We start from the raw sequence: 16,953 nt of genomic DNA on the forward strand, positions 1-16,953 counted from the left end.
GTTCCTAGTCGCTGTCACCTCGGCTAGACGAGTCTCAGAACTTCGAGCTTTGACTGTGGATCCTCCGTATACGGTGTTCCATAAGGACAAGGTACAGCTGCGACCACACCCTCGTTCCTCCCCAAGGTCGTCTCCTCCTTTCACATTAATCAGGACATCTTCCTGCCAGTCTTTTTTCCAAAACCACATTCATTGCGATGGGAACAGCAGCTGCATACTCTGGATGTCCGCAGGACTCTCGCGTTTTACATCGAGAGGACCAAACCCTTCCAGCGTTCATCTCAGCTATTTGTAGCGGTGGCAGAACGTATGAAGGGCATGGCAATCTCTTCTCAACGGATTGCATCTTGGGTGACGTCCTGTATTCGGGCATGCTACGACTTGGCTTATGTTCCGACTGGCCATCTCACCGCTCACTCTACTTGGGCTCAAGCCTCATCGGCCGCGTTCTTGGCCCATGTTCCCATACAGGAAATCTGCCACGCGGCCACCTGGTCTTCCATCCACACCTTTGCATCGCACTATGCGTTGGTCCAACAGTCCAGAGATGATGCTGCCTTCGGCTCAGCAGTCTTACATTCCACAACGTCTCGCTCCGACCCCTCCGCCTAGGTAAGGCTTGGGAATCACCTAACTGGAATGGATATGAGCAAGCACTCAAAGAAGAAAAGACGGTTACTCACCTTTGTAATTGTTGTTCTTCGAGATGTGTTGCTCATATCCATTCCACACCTGCCCTCCTTCCCCACGGTCGGAGTAGCCGGCAAGAAGGAACTGAGGAGCGGATGGGCTTGCAGGGGTATATACTGGGCACCATGGCGGCGCCACTCCAGGGGTCGCCCTGCCGGCCCACCGAGTGTTGCTAGGATAAAAGTCTCCGAACATGCACGTGGTGCGCGCACACCTAAGTGGAATGGATATGAACAACACATCTCGAAGAACAACAGTTACAAAGGTGAGTAACCGTCTTTTTTTATGGAAGTGGAAAGGAGCAGCCTTTTCCTCATGTGTGGTGGTCCTACACAGAGTCAATTTATAAGGTCAGGCCAAAATTATTTTTTGTAAGTGTTGTGTATCAGTAGCTTATAATCAATCAGACTCTTATGCCTTTGTAATAACATACAGGAAGTTTGACGTGATAAAGTTGCATTAAGGATTTGCCTGTTAATTGAGTGTTTTTAAGTATCGTATTGTAGCTGTAATGAAAAATGCTGTCACAACAAGAGGAATATAAATGTATAGGGATGCTCTGTGCTGATTGTTACCAAGAGGCAATTTATCTTGTATTATATAGCAACCTTTATAGCACATATTGTTTTTAAAATGTAGACATTTTATTTATTGTAGTATTGTATATTGTTAGAGATATTGGCAAAGCAGAATCAGTAAATACTGGAATATACTCTACCAAATACCCCCTTTCTCTGTGCTGGTAGGTATCTTAAGGTAGCATGCCTGCACCTGTTTCTCTTTGGGTCACAGACAGACCCCTTTGCTTATATAAATCTGGAGATCCTGACACCAAACCCAGTTGCACATAGATGAGTTCTGAGACCATTTACATACAGTGCAAGAATATTAGGCAAGGGAATAGGTACAGGCCAAAAGGGGCTGGGGGACTGATGGGAATTAAAGATCACCTGTGAAACAGTTAAAATAAACAAAAAGAACAATTCCTTCCTCTACCCTGGAGGTGCCCAAAACCATGACTTGCCAGCTAAGTTCTTTAATCACCAGTGATTCTGGTGTTACACACAAAGCGGAGATGCACTAGCCTGGTAAGGTGCACTGCTTGCTGTCTGCTTGGTCTGGACCTCTGGCCTCCACTGCTCTTTGGCTACTTCATCTTCCCTGAGGACACATGCAAGTCTTCAACCAAAGTGGTCAGTAATCGCAGTCGAGCAGTGTCCATCACAGTCCTGTTCCCCAGGCTCACTCACACCCGCATCCAAGGCAACACAGCCCTTCTTCCTTCCACCGGTGCCCCCCTCTCTACCATTCCCTCCCACAAAGATGGTGCTGTTCCCAACTAACTGGAAGCCTCTGGCTTCTTGCCTCTCTTGGTCATTGATCATCCAGGACTTGGCTGCTCACACTTAGGTGCCATCTACTGGCTTATGACAATACTATAGAGAACAGTATTGTACTGACCCAATAGAATGGACAAAATCACCATCAAGTTGGTTCTAATAAATCCTTTTGTATTTCAGGGATTGATTTTTTTTCCCCCTCTATGTACTGGTAGTGTGTGTAATGATGCATGCAGGTGTAAGGTTGCCTAGGTATTTCCATTCTAAAAGGCCTTTTCTGTGGCTTACATCTTATCAAACTACTGTATCACCTTATAGGCTGAAATTTTTCAGGTGGGGTCAGTGTCTAGGGATGAATTTTTCTAATGAACAAAATTAGTTGTCACCTTTGAGTATAAAGAGTGAAAAAATACCCTTGTTGTCATTACTAACCCTTGTTTAACAACCGTGCTTGACAACTCTAGCAGTTCAGTGTGTTGGAACATAAACTTGAACTTTAGCATGAAGAGAATCCTTAGACTGAACACATGCCTTCTAATGGCCTGGTGAAATCTGAACTTTTATGGATTTTTTTTTTAAATCAACACTTCAAAAAAAAAAAAAAAAAGAAGAAACAGTAGCTGGAAATTAAAAGTTAAGGCAGTAGCTCCATCATTAGGTCAGTCTACACTTAAAATCCTGCATTGCTTAAGAAAAGATGTTTCTATGCCAATGGGAGAAGTTCTTCCATCAGCATAGTTAATCCTCCTCCATGAGAGCTGGTCGCTATGTCGACAAGAGAAGCCCTATGTTGACATAGTGGCGTCTACACTGTGGTATAGGTTGATATAACTGCATCACTCACAGGTGTGGATTTTTCACATCCCTGAGCAACAATTATACTGGTGTAAATCTAGTGTAGACCGAGCCTTAGAAAGAACCCCCTTTTCCCCCCTAGATATTGCAGCACATGTAGACTGGTTTGGCGATGTTAATTTGTATTAGGGCATGTCTATACTAGAAAGTTAAGTTGACCTATGTTAGGTCAACTCACAACCACAGTAATTACTGTGGTGGTTCATGTCCACACTTCCCCCCACGTCTGTTGGTGGTGTGCATCTTCACTGACTTAAGAGGGGCAGTCGGTGGGGGCGGGGGCCGAGAGCCTGGGCTTGCTGCTCCATATGCAGCTCGCTTCTGGAAGCCCAGCTGCCCTCCCAGGCTCTCGGCTCCCTGCTTCCCTCCCCCTAGCTCTTCCCACCCCCCAGCCAGGCTCTCGGCTCCGTGCTCCCCACAGGGAACCTGGCAGTTTCACCAAGGCTCTCGGCTCCCTGCTGGGAGCCTGACTGCGGCAGGGAACAGGGAGCCAAGAGCCCGTGGGGCAGTTGGGCTCTGGTGGCGGGGAGTGAGGAGCCTAAGGGACTCCCTGCAGCACCAGAGCTCCCTGCAAGGAGCCTCCAGGTAGTAGCGCAGCTGAGAGTGAGGAGCTGGATGGATGCAGCCTGGGCAGCAGCTGGGCTGGGAACTGGGTGGCTATGGTTGGGCTGCAGCTGGGCTGGGAGTGGGGAACTGGGGCAGCCAGGCTTGCTGGAGCCTCCTACCCGTCCCACGGCTTTTTTGTCAATTTTATGGCTCCAGTATGGAGCCATGAAATTGACAAGAATGATAGCAGACAGCCAACAGCCATTGTAAGGCACTGCATGGACACTGCATCATCCTAACTACACTGATATAAACCCTGTGCCTCTCATGGAGGTGGAGGAGTTATGTTGGTGTACTAGGGTACTGACACCGGTGGGAGCAAGGCTGTGGTCTGTACACTGACATAATTAGGTTGATGTAAGCTGCCTTATGTTGACCTAACTCTTTAGTGTAGACCATGCTTAATATCTTTCAGCCACTGTCCCTGGTCACAAAATCATCAGCTGCTGAGAGAGATGAAACGTCTTAGCACACGAGAGTAGGGAATGAGTTTTCAGCCTTTGAACTTAATTGGTCAGTAAGAACTAGGTGCTCACTGTTATTTCTTGACCACACAGAACATTTTTTTTAAGTTATGCTTTTTCAGTTTTCCTTAAAAATAAATACTGGCTTAACTAAGCATTAGATAACCCATTGAGATTCTGTCTCAAATGATCTAAGTTTTACTGAATATTTCAGTTGTGCATATATAAGCGTCTCATGAGTCTTGTGAGCCCAGGGACATAGTTTAAACTGTCTTAATGATTTTAACTATATATCTATCACAGTAATAGGTATAGGCTACTAGGATAGATACCCAAAGTGTTTTTGTGCCATGACACATGTACTTTACCATATACAAGTCTGAAAGGACCACAGGAAGTGCCTCTGAATAACATGCTGTTCATAGCAAGAATAATGTAAAGGCTGTTTTGATTTGGAAGGAATTCTGTTGACTTAGTACAGGGCTGATCATGCTGACCTAACGTGGATTTCTTTAAAAGCTATGCTGAGGGCCTCTTATTACATTTTCCTCTTCAACAATTAAAATTTTTCATTTTAACATAGTTTGGGGGAGGTGTTCAATGCTGCTATGGAGAATGCTGTAATTACAAGAATTTAGATTTCTTTATTTTAATAGTTAAAAAGTAGAATATATATTTCTAGAGATCTATGTCTAATTCCTTTAACCTGAATAAATGTTCAGGAATTTTTACTAGTATAGGGATAGGAAAGAGTCTAATAATCTCCTAGTGAATCTGTAGAGAACAGATTGAAATTCAAGATCCTGCAGTACAATTGCAAACTTTACAATTTGAAGTTTGAAAACTGCTATAATATTATATTTGAATTTGAGAGTTGCAACAGCGCAAAAGTTCCTTGTTAGCCTGAGCCTGAGCTCTGGGACCCTTCCGTTTTGCAGGGTCCCAGAGTCTGGACTCCAGCCTAAGTCCAAATGTCTAAACTGCAATTAAATAGCCCTTTAGGCCAAGTCAGCTGCCAGGGGCCAGCCACAGGTTTTTAATTGCAGTATAGACATAGCCTTAGAGCCATGACTAAACTGGTCCCCCAGTAACCTCAGTGACACGGTCTGCACACCATCAAGTATACTTTTTGGAACACTTTTATGAAGCCCAGATTTAATCTTGTGAGAGGCAGAAGTAAGGGTGTTTTCAGTTAAATACCCACACTTAAGGGACAAATTTGTTTAGGTCTCACCCACCAGTTTCAGAGTGTGCTGCAAGATACACTGGTTTAAACATATATTTTCCCAAACAATGTCAAAGTGACATCAGACACAAAAGGAATACATGGCGGCCAGAGATTTTCTTTTAGGTCTTTGTGTGCTTTTTCCAGCTTCAGTTAAAGCCTCTCTCAGGGCATCCATCAGGGCTGCAGAGACTAAGACTATGTCTATCATTTAAAACGTTTGTCGCTCAGGGGTGTGAAAAAAACATAACATTGAATGGCAAAAGTTTTATTGACAAAAAGTGCCAGTGTAGACAGTGCTTCATCAGCAGAAGATGCTCTCCTGGCAATGAAGCTACCACCCTTTGTTGGCGATCATTTTCTTTTGTCATCCTGATGACAAAGAGGAGCTACACTGCATACCTGACAGTGGAGTGGCTGTAGCTGTACCGATGCAGCTGCACTGCTGTAAGATCTCTTGTCTAGCCACTCTATCCCGACAGGAGGGAGCTCTATAGCACAACAGGGTCCTGGTTTAGGTTTAGGGCCAGTAGGCCCTATGCTACATTATAAATCAAGGGTGGGCAAACTTTTTGGCCCAAGGGCCACATCTGGGAATAGAAATTGTATGGCGAGCCATGAATGCTCACAAAATTGGGTTTGGGGTGCGGGATTGGGTAAGGGCTCTGGTTGGGAGTTCGGGCTCTGGTTGGAAGTTCAGGCCCTGGGGTAGGCCCAGAAAATAGGAGTTCAGGGTGTGGGAGGAGGCTTCAGGCTGTAGCGGAGGAGAGGGATATGGGGTGGGGTGGGGGGTGCAGTCTCCAGCTGGGGGTGTGGGCTCTGGGGTTTGGGGTGCAAAAGGGGGCTCTGGGCTGGGATTTAAGGGGTTTGAAAGGCAGGAGGGGGATCAGGGTTGGGGCATGGGGAGAGGCGCGGGGTGCAGACTCTAGGCGACACTTACCGCAAGCAGCTCCCAGAAGCAGCAGCGTGTCCCTTCTCCGGTTCCTATGCAGAAGCGTGGCCAGGTGGCTCTGCATGCTGCCTCTTCCACAGGCACCGCCCCCACAGCCCCCTTTGGCATGCCGGAGGGGGCCATTGGAACGGGGCCATTGAAGTGCATAGGAGCCAGGGGGGTCCATACCACTGCTTCCAGGAGTTACGTGGAATGGCCCTGGACCCTGCTCCCCATCTGGAGCACCGAAGGGGGGCCATGGCGTGACTTCTGGGAGCCTCATGGAGTTGCCCCTGACCCTGCTCTGGAGCGCCAGAGTGGGGCCATGCTGTGGCTTCCGGGAGCCGCGTGGAGCGGCCCCCCGACCCTGCTTCCCGCGGGGCTGGAGCAGGGCAAGCCCCAGATCCTGTTCCCCAGTGGGAGCTCAAGGACTGGTTTAAAATGGCCCACAGTCCAGTTCCGGCCCGTGAGCTATAGTTTGCCCACCTCTGCTTTAAATAATGACCATGATAATAATTCCAGTATACAAGCCTCATTCATTCTCATAAGTGAATAGTGTGAACAATTTATTTTGTGTTTCAGTACATTATATTTTTGAGTTTCATGTGCTGTTATGATAGCTAGGTAAGTCAGTGCTGGCACTTACTTGTTCTATTACATGAAAAACTTTACTTTTTCACTGATGTCTTAATGCACTCACACTGTTTGCAAAAAAGAACTTATGATACAAGATTCAGCCTCAGAAATCGCTTGACATGATGTAATAAAGCCTCCTTCAGCTTTCTTCTTCACCCTCTCCAGTCTGGCATTCACCCTCTCCACTGAAATTGTCTTATTAGAAGTCATTAATAACGTGTTTTAAAGCCAAAAAGTTCCTACATAGTCTTTTCAGTATTTCCTGGCACAGACATTGTTGATCAGCTGCTTGGCTTTGGCACTGGCTCTCTTTACTGGACTTCTTGTTCTTTTCTTGCTGACCATTTGTTTAATGTTATATTTCCATTTCCCTTTCTCTTTCTTTCCGTCTTTCTGTTTTTCTTCCCTCTTATACTCACTTCTGGGAGACTGGGTACATTCCCATAGTTTGTCCCCTTTTCCCACACAAATTTCACTGTTTTCAGGCTCCGAATTAACAAAATAGAGTTCTGATACTTTACAACCTGTAATTCATAGAAATGAATGCTGTTAGGGAAAGGAGAGATTCCAGAGGTCTCTTCTAGTGCTTGGAGGTCTTAAGATTTCAGATGAGATACAGAACTGAAGTCCTGACCACATGGAAAAAGGGTCAATAACAGAATTTTGGGTTATCCCAGATTAGAGAGGGGTGATGGTCCCATTGAAAGAGATGCTGAAGGATAGTGAGAGAGGCAGGAGAGAACAGTATCTCAAAAGCCCAAGAAGGGTAATATGTGAAGGAGAGGATAGATGTTGTCAAAAACAACATAGGGTTGGGGAGTGGCAAATGAAGGTGGAGTAGAGGCTTTGAGATTTAGCCAGAAAGAGGACACTAGAGAATTTAGCAGGAGTGGTTTCAGTAGAGTTGAGGTGAGTGGAAGCCAGATTGGAAGGAATTAAAGGCAGAGTTGAATGGGAGGAAATCTATGCATAGATGAGTCTGTAGTTGAGAAGCAGGTAGGGTGGAAGGATAAGGTATTTTGAGGATATAGAAGACCAAGTCATATATATGTATTGTGAGAAGAAGGAGCCAAAGGACAATGAGAGACTGAGAGGAATTTGAGGGTAGGGATTAGCAGCAGAGTAATGGAGGAGAGAAAGCAGAAGTGATGGGGTCAATGGAATAGAGTATGAGAGGAATCTCAAATGTGCATGTATTGATCTTTGACTCTTTCATCAGTGTTTCCCAAAAGGTCATCCATTTTTTCAATGGTTCAGGTACCTTGGTAGATTTTTTTGCAAGTCCAATGCTTGCAATTTTTAGTGTAAGTCCCATTATATATATTTTTTTCTTAAAGCCCCAGCTTCTGGAATCATGTGATTATATGAGAATCTCATCTTTTATTTAAAATAGTAATTTTTTACTCCTGGTTGTGGGGGAAAAGTTTCAAAACATGAACCATAAAGACTCAAAACCCCAAGGCAATAAAAAAGAACCCCAAACATTTTTTTTAAATCTCATGCTATTTAATATCAATTTAATGCTTTTTTGTGACCAGACTTTTATGATTTTTTAACATTTCAGATTGACAATATTGATTTTTTTGTAAACCTTTTCAAATGACCTAACACAGCTTTTAAGATTTAATATACTTTAAAGTCAATTCCAGCCAAATCAAAATAACTTTCTGTTTAAAAATGTGGTAGGAACTTACAGGAGCAAAACCATAACTTGTCTGGAGCTAAATTTTTGGAATTCTTGAATCGGTGTCTAGTCCAGACTGGATGTATTGCTCATACAGAGGAGTATTTAATTTTTTTTCTTCAAAATGTTGAGCCCTGGCCAGTAAAAGCTCTGGCCTTGCCTAGAATTTTAGGAATGCTCTTTATGGAGTTTTGCCAATAAGCAATCACAGCTTTGCACCAATCAGTTAGCAGAGGGAAATAATATGGACAGAACAGAATTTGTTTTAGTGAAATAGTTATAGTTTATTCACACTTTTCCAAGGTGGTACTGTTACATTTCATACAATCTTGCTGGCTTTACAAGAACACAGTGTACAGTTCAAATATATCTAGACTTGCTCATGTATAAGGTGCCTTAATAGGATTTTTTATAACCTAGTCACTCTTTTAACGAGACCTCATGAATTAAACAAACAAACAAAAATTAAATTGCCTCAAGTTAACACTCTACTGTTCTTTTTAGCTAGTTGGTAACTGTATTTTCAGAATGCCTCTGCCCTAAGATATATGAAGATCTCTCATATATAAAGGAGTAATACAGAAAATATGAATAATTGACATCACAGGTCCCATAATAGGTAATATTACCTATAATCGTTTCCATGGACTCTCAGGTCATAAGACAGGTTGGCCTGCTGTGTAAAGCCAAAAGAAAAAATGTCATTAAGCCCACAGCTTACGAAGATGGAGAATTCATGCAGCTCACAACTCCGACTCTCACAGCTCCCTATACTTAGTCAGTACCTCTATTCCCTACATGAGAACACACAACCTAAGGAAGCTTACTCCATTCCTAGTGACTGTGACTGCTACATCTGCCTATGGGGAGATGGGGTGGTTTTTGTAAAGAAAATAACCTGCAGAGGTGGTGGATTGTGAGGGGAAGTGAAGAGGTCTCTCTCATCTTCAGTCTAATAATAGGCTTACAAAAACGGACATTTGCAGAGGAGGTATGTGAGGTGGTTAATTTTTTCCTTTGACCGTTCTCAGAAATGAGTGTTTCAGCTTCTGAGACCTGCTGGTCTTTTGAGAATTTTTCTCTGACTACCCCTGCCAAGCAGAATAGAAATTTCTGCCCTTAAGATACTGGAGGACTTCCAGAGCTGCTCAGTGCAACCCTCAACGTAATTTCCTTGCTTCTGATTTGGAGTACACCAAGAATATATGACAAGGCTTGTGGAAAGGGGACAGGAAGAAGTACTGTACCCTGTCTGATTGGGGGAGCATCTCCTATAGTTGTAGTTTCCTTGAGCCAGTAGGCTGACTTACTACTGGATAGAACCCTTCCTAAATAACAATCATAAGAAATAGACTTAATTTCTCTCTCTGAAACAATGATCTAATCACTTTAATACAGTACAGTACAGAAAACTAGAAAGCCAACTGATCATAAAACCTCAATAGTACTGGTATTTGGTTAATTTTTTATAGAAATATGAAAGGGTGATAGAGTACGACTGGCTTGTCATGTGGCTGGTTTTTTTATATTGTTGCTTGCTGATGCAAACTCCCTTACATGAATAATACCAATTTGTTTTAAACGAAGTTTGTTTCAGTCACTTAGCATATGGGTTTTGTGGCCTTGAATTTCAGTCTTATTCCAGAAAAGGTTCATAAAATTAAATGAATATTATTAATAATAAATATTTAAGTACAAGCCATATTCCAAACACAGAATTATTGTTCTGAGTTTATTGATTTTATTCAGAGGACACCTGGGGCAATGTGCTGACTGACATGGAATATAAACACATGCTGCTTATTAGACTGGTACTCTTGCTCTGCACTGCTGAACTGCTCTAGCTTTTATCTGAGCTGTTAGGGTAAGACAAATTGAAGAACATAGGTAAATCCTTCAACTCATGTATCAGAGGGGTAGCCATGTTAATCTGGATCTGTACAAGCAGCAGAGAGTCCTATGGCTCCTCATTGACTAACAGACGTTTTGGAGCATGAGCTTTCGTGGGTGAATACCCACTTCGTCGGATGCGTGCGACTGTGGTTCAACTCATGTATATAATAGTTTAAATAAAGGAGAATTTCTGCACTGTAACCTTGGAATGTCCATTTCTGATTAGTATTCTTTCAAATCTATCTCTAGCTTCATTTAGATAAAAAATAATCAAGCAGTAAATTCCATTGTTGAAAAATTGGTATAGTATTTCAGTTTTGTTTCTTATTCTTAATATAATTTATTTGTGTAAATGCAAAACTTAGCTTAACCATGGAGTGGTAACTGGCATGTTTGTACTTAGATTTTGAACTCTGTTGTGCTAGAACAGGGGTTCTCAAACTGGGGGTCTGGACCCCTCAGAGTGTTGCAAGGTTATTGCATGGGGAGGGGGGTGGGGTTGCCAGCTATCAGTCTCCATCCCAAATCCCGCTTTGCATCCAGCATTTATAATGGTGTTGAATATATTAAAACTTTTTTAATTGATAAGAGGGGGGTCACACTAAGAGGCTTGCTATGTGAAAGGGGTCACCAGTACAAACCTTTGAGAACCACTGTGCTAGACACTGTGCCAAAACAGAGGGAGAGTCAGTCCCTGCCCCAATGAGTTTATAGTGTGAATAGACAAAACAGACAAAGGGTGGGAGAGGAGACAGGACTAGAGTGATGAACTGACTTGTCCAAGGTCACATAAAGGTCATTGACAGTGCCAAAAATAGAAACCAGATTTCCTGATTTCCAGTCCAGTGAGCTATCCACTCTAGACCATGTTGCAGTCTCTTTTTGTGTTGCTCATCTACGTGTTCTTTAAAAGACGAGAAAAGCTATTCATTAGTAGATTCATAAACTGCTGCAAAGAGAGAGAGAGTGTATTATTACGTAACTTACTGCTACTCATAACATTAATTAGACATGCATTTCTCTCCCTCCTCTCTTTTACAGTCCTGGTTCAAAGCATCCTTCTCTCATTGTTTGGGTAGTAGTATTTGTTTAGCATGCTTCTTAAAATTGTTTGTCTTTTGGATTTTTTCATCTACACCAGTGAAAAATATGTTCACAATTTCAAATGATATTTTATTTCAAGTGAGAGTTCTTGTTCTGTCCCATATTCTAGCCTTAAAAAAAAATCCCGTTGTTTTATTTTGAACTGCAAGGCAGGCTGGATACAGTATAGCTTTTAATACAGTGCTTAAGATAATGAAAGTTAGGGAATACTGAGTCAGTTTGCCATTGAGGCAGTGTTTTAAAATCCTGCATTTATAAATATTAACCTCACACATTTTTCTTACTAGTTTCTATCATAAATCTTGGCAGAGGATTGTATTGAAGTGATCAGCTCTGAACCAAAAGAGCATTCCTTGAAAATCAAAGCTAGTTATCAGGTGACCTAAAAAAGTAAATCAATAGCTTGTTGATTCATGACATGGAAATAAAGTTACCTTCTGTGCATTCTCAGATTGGTTGCTTCAGAATTTGGTAGAAAAGGTAGAAAATGTATTCAGTGTTTTTATTCTTTGAGGCGAAAATGTATGTGGAACTTTCATTTGATAATTTTAAAGGGACAGTATGTACAGACTACTGCAGCAGTATCATTTTTGTGTGGCAGGACTGTTTGGCGCAATCTAAGATGGCCTTGTGTGTAAAAGGAGGGAGGCGACCATCCTCTCTCTCTCTCGCGCGTGCGCACACAGTTTTTCTAAAAGATCTATTCTAGGAATTCTTCTGGGGAAATTCTATGGCTTGTATTATACAGGATGTCATACTAGATGATCACAATGTTCCCTTGTGGCTGTGGAGTCTATGAATCCATGAAACACATAGTTTTCATCAGATCACATATAAAACTGATTCCCATGTATATACTAGCACAACTTGCTTCTGTAATTGTAGAACTTTGTTTTAGTGATCAGTGGAAAATTAACATGGATCAAATTGAATTTTAACATCTTCCATGTGTTCACATTTGAAAAACAAGTAAGCCAGTTATTATGACATTAATAAATATGCCTCATAGTGGACTTATTGGATTTAATACTTCTTGTGATAATGGGCATCATGTTTCTTACTTCAATGATTTAATTAGAACCAAAATATATGCAAAACATAACTGCAGACTTAAGAGGATTGTTTTGTTGCAATATGTGATTTTGAGCCAGTACCCACAGTCAGAGAACTATTTGTTTCTATTTTATTGAGACTCATCCGGCTCCTTCTTGTTTTGAACAGCCATGGTTAAACTCCAGGCTCCGCTTGTCAGGATAATCCTGCGTTACTAGAGTCAAGAGGCCAGCTCTACTGTTCCTCCTGACCTAATAACTCAGGAACAGCTGCACTGGTTAGAAACAGCTTTGTTTTCTGATCATATTGGCTGGGGAGTCTTTACTGAACCAGAACTACTCTCATCAGTATGTATCACCAAATTAACGTTTCAGTAAATAGGTCAGTATTTCATGAAAATAGGTGGGAGAGATGCACGAGATGTAGGTGCAGTCCTGTAATGTCAAGCATTTCGCATCCTAAGAGGGAAAATAGAAGCATAACAAACTTTAACTTTTAAAATCTAGATAGCAATAGATTAGTGTAGACTATTGCTAATGAATTGTGTAAGAGTAAAAGTCTGTCCAGAAACTGAATTCCTGTTTATTCAAAAGATAATTTAGGAAGTATCAGTGCAAACATCAGTGTGGGGACCTTCTAAATTATTTCAGCCAATACTTTTGGGACTGGCCTCTACTGCATTAGGAAAGTAGAACGTTTCACTCTAGCTGAGCATTGATTTTTCTCACAGTAGAGGTTTATAATGGCATATGATGGTTTTGTTGTATGAAACTGTCGTACGGCTCCTTTCTACTTAAGACCTTAAGTTGGATGTAAACATGGTCCCCTGAGGTTCAGTGAGAAGCATTAAATCTATTAAATCGTTCAGCCACCCTTCTCCAGGTTTTTATCATTATTTGTGCAATGACAGCCAAGTCTCAAAAGCAAGCCTGTAATGTGCATGTAAGTAGGATATATGCAGCTTGTATTTTCTGAAACACAATGATAACATCTTCTCTTTATTGTGACAGGCTTTTGGAAATGCAAAGACAGCGCATAATAACAACTCCAGTCGCTTTGGCAAGTTTATTCAAGTGAATTACCAGGAAACAGGCACTGTGCGAGGGTAAGTGGCAGTCAGCAGCAGTTTAGGGTTTTGAACAGGGGTGTATTGTATGTAGTGATATTCTTACCTGCACAACATGAATGTAAACAGACTGAAAATATCCATATAATACGTGGCCTAGAAGGTTCATTATCTGCTTTATATTGGCCAGCTTTCTTATTTTACAGTCACTTATATGGGGATATAAGCAGAGTTTACCTGTTATGAACAGATGTTTATTGGTAAAGAAGCTTAAGTGTACATTTTAGCCTCATGACTCACAGGGATTTAGTCTATGGGAATTGCATGAGTAAACCCCTGTGATGAAAATGTAACCATATTCCTTCTCTTCATTCTTATAAGAAAATGTATTGGTTTGTTTTATCATTTATCACTGTATTGTTTTATTTTTGTTTCCCAGCAAAATAATGTCATACTTTATTGCCTGATTTTCAGAGGGGCTGAGAACCCACAGCTCCCACTTGCTTCAGAGACAGTTGTGGGCAGTCAACACATCTGAAAGTCAAGCCACTACTTTCCAACCTTTTTAGGCAATTTTTCACTCCCAACTTGCTTACCTTCTTTATTATTTATTTTTGTTTTAAACAAGCAGTTCAGCAATAAGTCCATTTTTTTAATGATGAGATTCTTCTATTTTAAAATATCCACTTAAATTAAACTCCAATGTCCTTCTCTATTATAATTAGATGGTTGCAGTGTCAGAAAAAGGATAACTTTCCCCTTTTATTTTGAATAAAGCTAAAAGACACATGGCCACTTCCTTAACTACACCATCAATTTATGTAGCACCTTTTCATGATACCTCTCTGCTGTGCACTAGTGGCATCCGTTGATTAATAGTACAGCTTTGAGAATAGCGATTCTTTCTTTGAGTGATAGTCCTTATGTGTATTCCACATGTGAGATACACATGCGCACCATGTGACTCAGTCCAGAATTTTTTGCAAGCAATATCCGTTGGCTCACACATGTGCTCACAAACTGAGGGCATAAACGGTGGTGTGGGATGACGCCTCTTCAGTTCCTTCTTACCATTGCATGGTCTGAGTTGGAATCTTTGGTGTCCGCAGCTTCTTTTTTTTACTGTGTCATTGCTGTAAGATATTATAAATAGTTAATTTTAATAGTTTTGATAGTATAGTCTACACAGGCAGATAGTAGAGCTAGTGTTTTTCCCTCCATTTCTTTCCCACGTAGAGACTCTCCCCACCCCCCCAAGAAGCTTGGAACTACGCCCAGAGTCCTGGGGTTCAAAAGTAGTGTTTCCTGCCCTTGCTTCTTTTCAGTGAGTGACAAACATCAACATTGCCTTTAGTGCTCATGAGATGAGGCTTATATTTCTACCAAGTACAGCGTCTGCCACTCTTTCCCCCCCAGAACTCATGAGTGTCAGGAGCTGAGACTCAGAAAACATCTCATGGAGAAGGTAATGAAACCCTAGTCAGACATGGGCCAGGGACCGCCCCCTGTACAAAGGTCTGACCAAGCAGGCAGTGCCTCTCTGAACTCGAGCTCAGGAACAGAAGCCAAGATGTTAAGCCTAAGGAGAAGTCTTCACATGAGAGCAAAGAGCACTTTCATAGACATAAGGACAAGCCATCTTCATCTAAAATGTCCCCAAAGAGAACAGATACCTCCCTGACCCCGTTAAAGTTGGGAGAGCTAGCGCACATGGGTGCTAAGGACTTAAGCCCAAGTAAATTTTCTGAACAGGAGAAGGAGGCGTAGAAGGATATGTTTCCAACTGTTCTAACAATGGCTCTGATGATGAAGGTTTGGGATAAACAGCTCTTGGTGCTCCCATCCATTTCCAGAGCTGATGCAGTACTGGTAGTGACACCCATGGGGCAAGCTGATTGCCACAATGACCAGGGAAGCTCTGGTTCCAACAGCTCTGCCAATGGACTCTCCTGGTTTCCCAGGGTCATCAGAGAGTTGTCTGTCCTCAGAGGACATCTTTGCTCTTATCTGCATTCTCCACTCCCATCAGAACTATCTCTATTCCAGTACATGGATATACCAAAGAAAGAGACTATCCTCACAAGGCAGCATCCTTTTCCTGTCCCATCTGCCAGCCTTGAGGTGCAACCATCAGTACTGTCGGTTCTGCCAGAGATAAGGTATCTAGCTTTCTCTGTGGACGAGGCTGAGGCCTCTAAGGATTCTCTGTGGCATTCGATGGAGGTGGCATGAGTCAGATACCCCAAAAGATCAGAGTTCTGACCTCCCACCATATATGATTGCCCAAGAGACAGGTAGTGCCCTATGCCATGTGGTCCTCCTCTGCCATTTGATCCTTTCTACTGACAACATTTGGGGGCCATGGGAACCCTGCACTAGACACCTGGAATCAGTTCAGAAGTTCTATTTGCCATTGCCCAGACACCCACAATCAGCCCCATCAGAATATTCAGAAGTGGAAGGTGAACTGGTTCTGACAATTCTAGGAGCCAAGCTCATTGTCTTCACTGGCTGAGGCGGTTACTCCATCAGATGACTTTAAACAATATCAAGAGCTTGTGCACAGGTGGGTTCAGAGGTACAGATTCAGCTTGAGGAAGGCCAGGAGCCTCAGCACAGTTTACTAGACATTTTGCAACCTTCTGGTCCCAGTGGAGTGGCCCTCCCCATTAATGAGGCCGACATGAACCCCGTAAAAACAGTTTGGCACACTCCTGCTTCTTGTGCTCTCACCCATAAGAGGGCTGAGAAGTGCTGCTTGGTCCCACCAGCGGGAGGAGGGGCCAAAGCATGGTCCAAGCCAAACTCTTGGTGGTGAAGGTGGCCAAAGCATGGTCCAAGCAACAATACCTAAAGGCTACTCCCTCTGGTAAAGGTTGAGTTGCTTGTGTTCTTTTAGGGAGAAAGGTCTTCTCTTCCACCTCCCTTCAGTTCAGGATTTCAAATTATCCGGGCTTCTTGGCCAAATAAGATTTTTTTAATAAGATTTTGGAATTTAAGGACAAGCTCTCTGAGGGGGGTAAGGTCTGCTTCTGGGCCTTAGACTAGGATAAGGGCCGATTAATGGCCAAAACTTCCCTCTAAGCTGTGGTGCATGCAGCAGATACTGTGTCTAAGGGGGTGGTTATTTCCATTGTTATGGGGAGAAACTTGTGATTGTAACCCTCAGGTTTCCTAGAGAGGCGCATCCAAGATCTGTTTCAAAACAATCAATCTATTCTATAAGAAGATGGATGAGTCTCTTCAATTCCTCAAAGACTTGAGAACAACACTTCGCTCGCTGAGCATTTATACACCTGCCCCAAGAGAAACTACTAGAGACAAGGGTGTAGGGCAAGACCACCTCCTCAGTCATTTATCCACCAATGTCCTCAAGAGCCACTATGCTAGAGACAGTTTATAGATC

The 16,953-nt window shown here is 42.5% G+C and overlaps 1 protein-coding gene across 6 annotated transcripts in view; it reads left to right on the forward strand.

Moving 5' to 3' along the window:
• MYO9A (myosin IXA) overlaps positions 1 to 16,953 on the forward strand; it is a 566,016-nt gene that overhangs the window by 293,602 nt on the left and 255,461 nt on the right. For all 6 annotated transcript variants that reach the window (XM_050968015.1, XM_050968016.1, XM_050968017.1 and 3 more), the window contains one exon: positions 13,492 to 13,586. In XM_050968015.1, the coding sequence (XP_050823972.1) occupies positions 13,492 to 13,586 (95 nt within the window). The remainder of the gene's footprint in view (positions 1 to 13,491; positions 13,587 to 16,953) is intronic.

This window comes from Gopherus flavomarginatus, chromosome 9 (genome assembly GCF_025201925.1).
Source record: "Gopherus flavomarginatus isolate rGopFla2 chromosome 9, rGopFla2.mat.asm, whole genome shotgun sequence".
NCBI classification, from domain to species: Eukaryota; Metazoa; Chordata; order Testudines; family Testudinidae; genus Gopherus; species Gopherus flavomarginatus.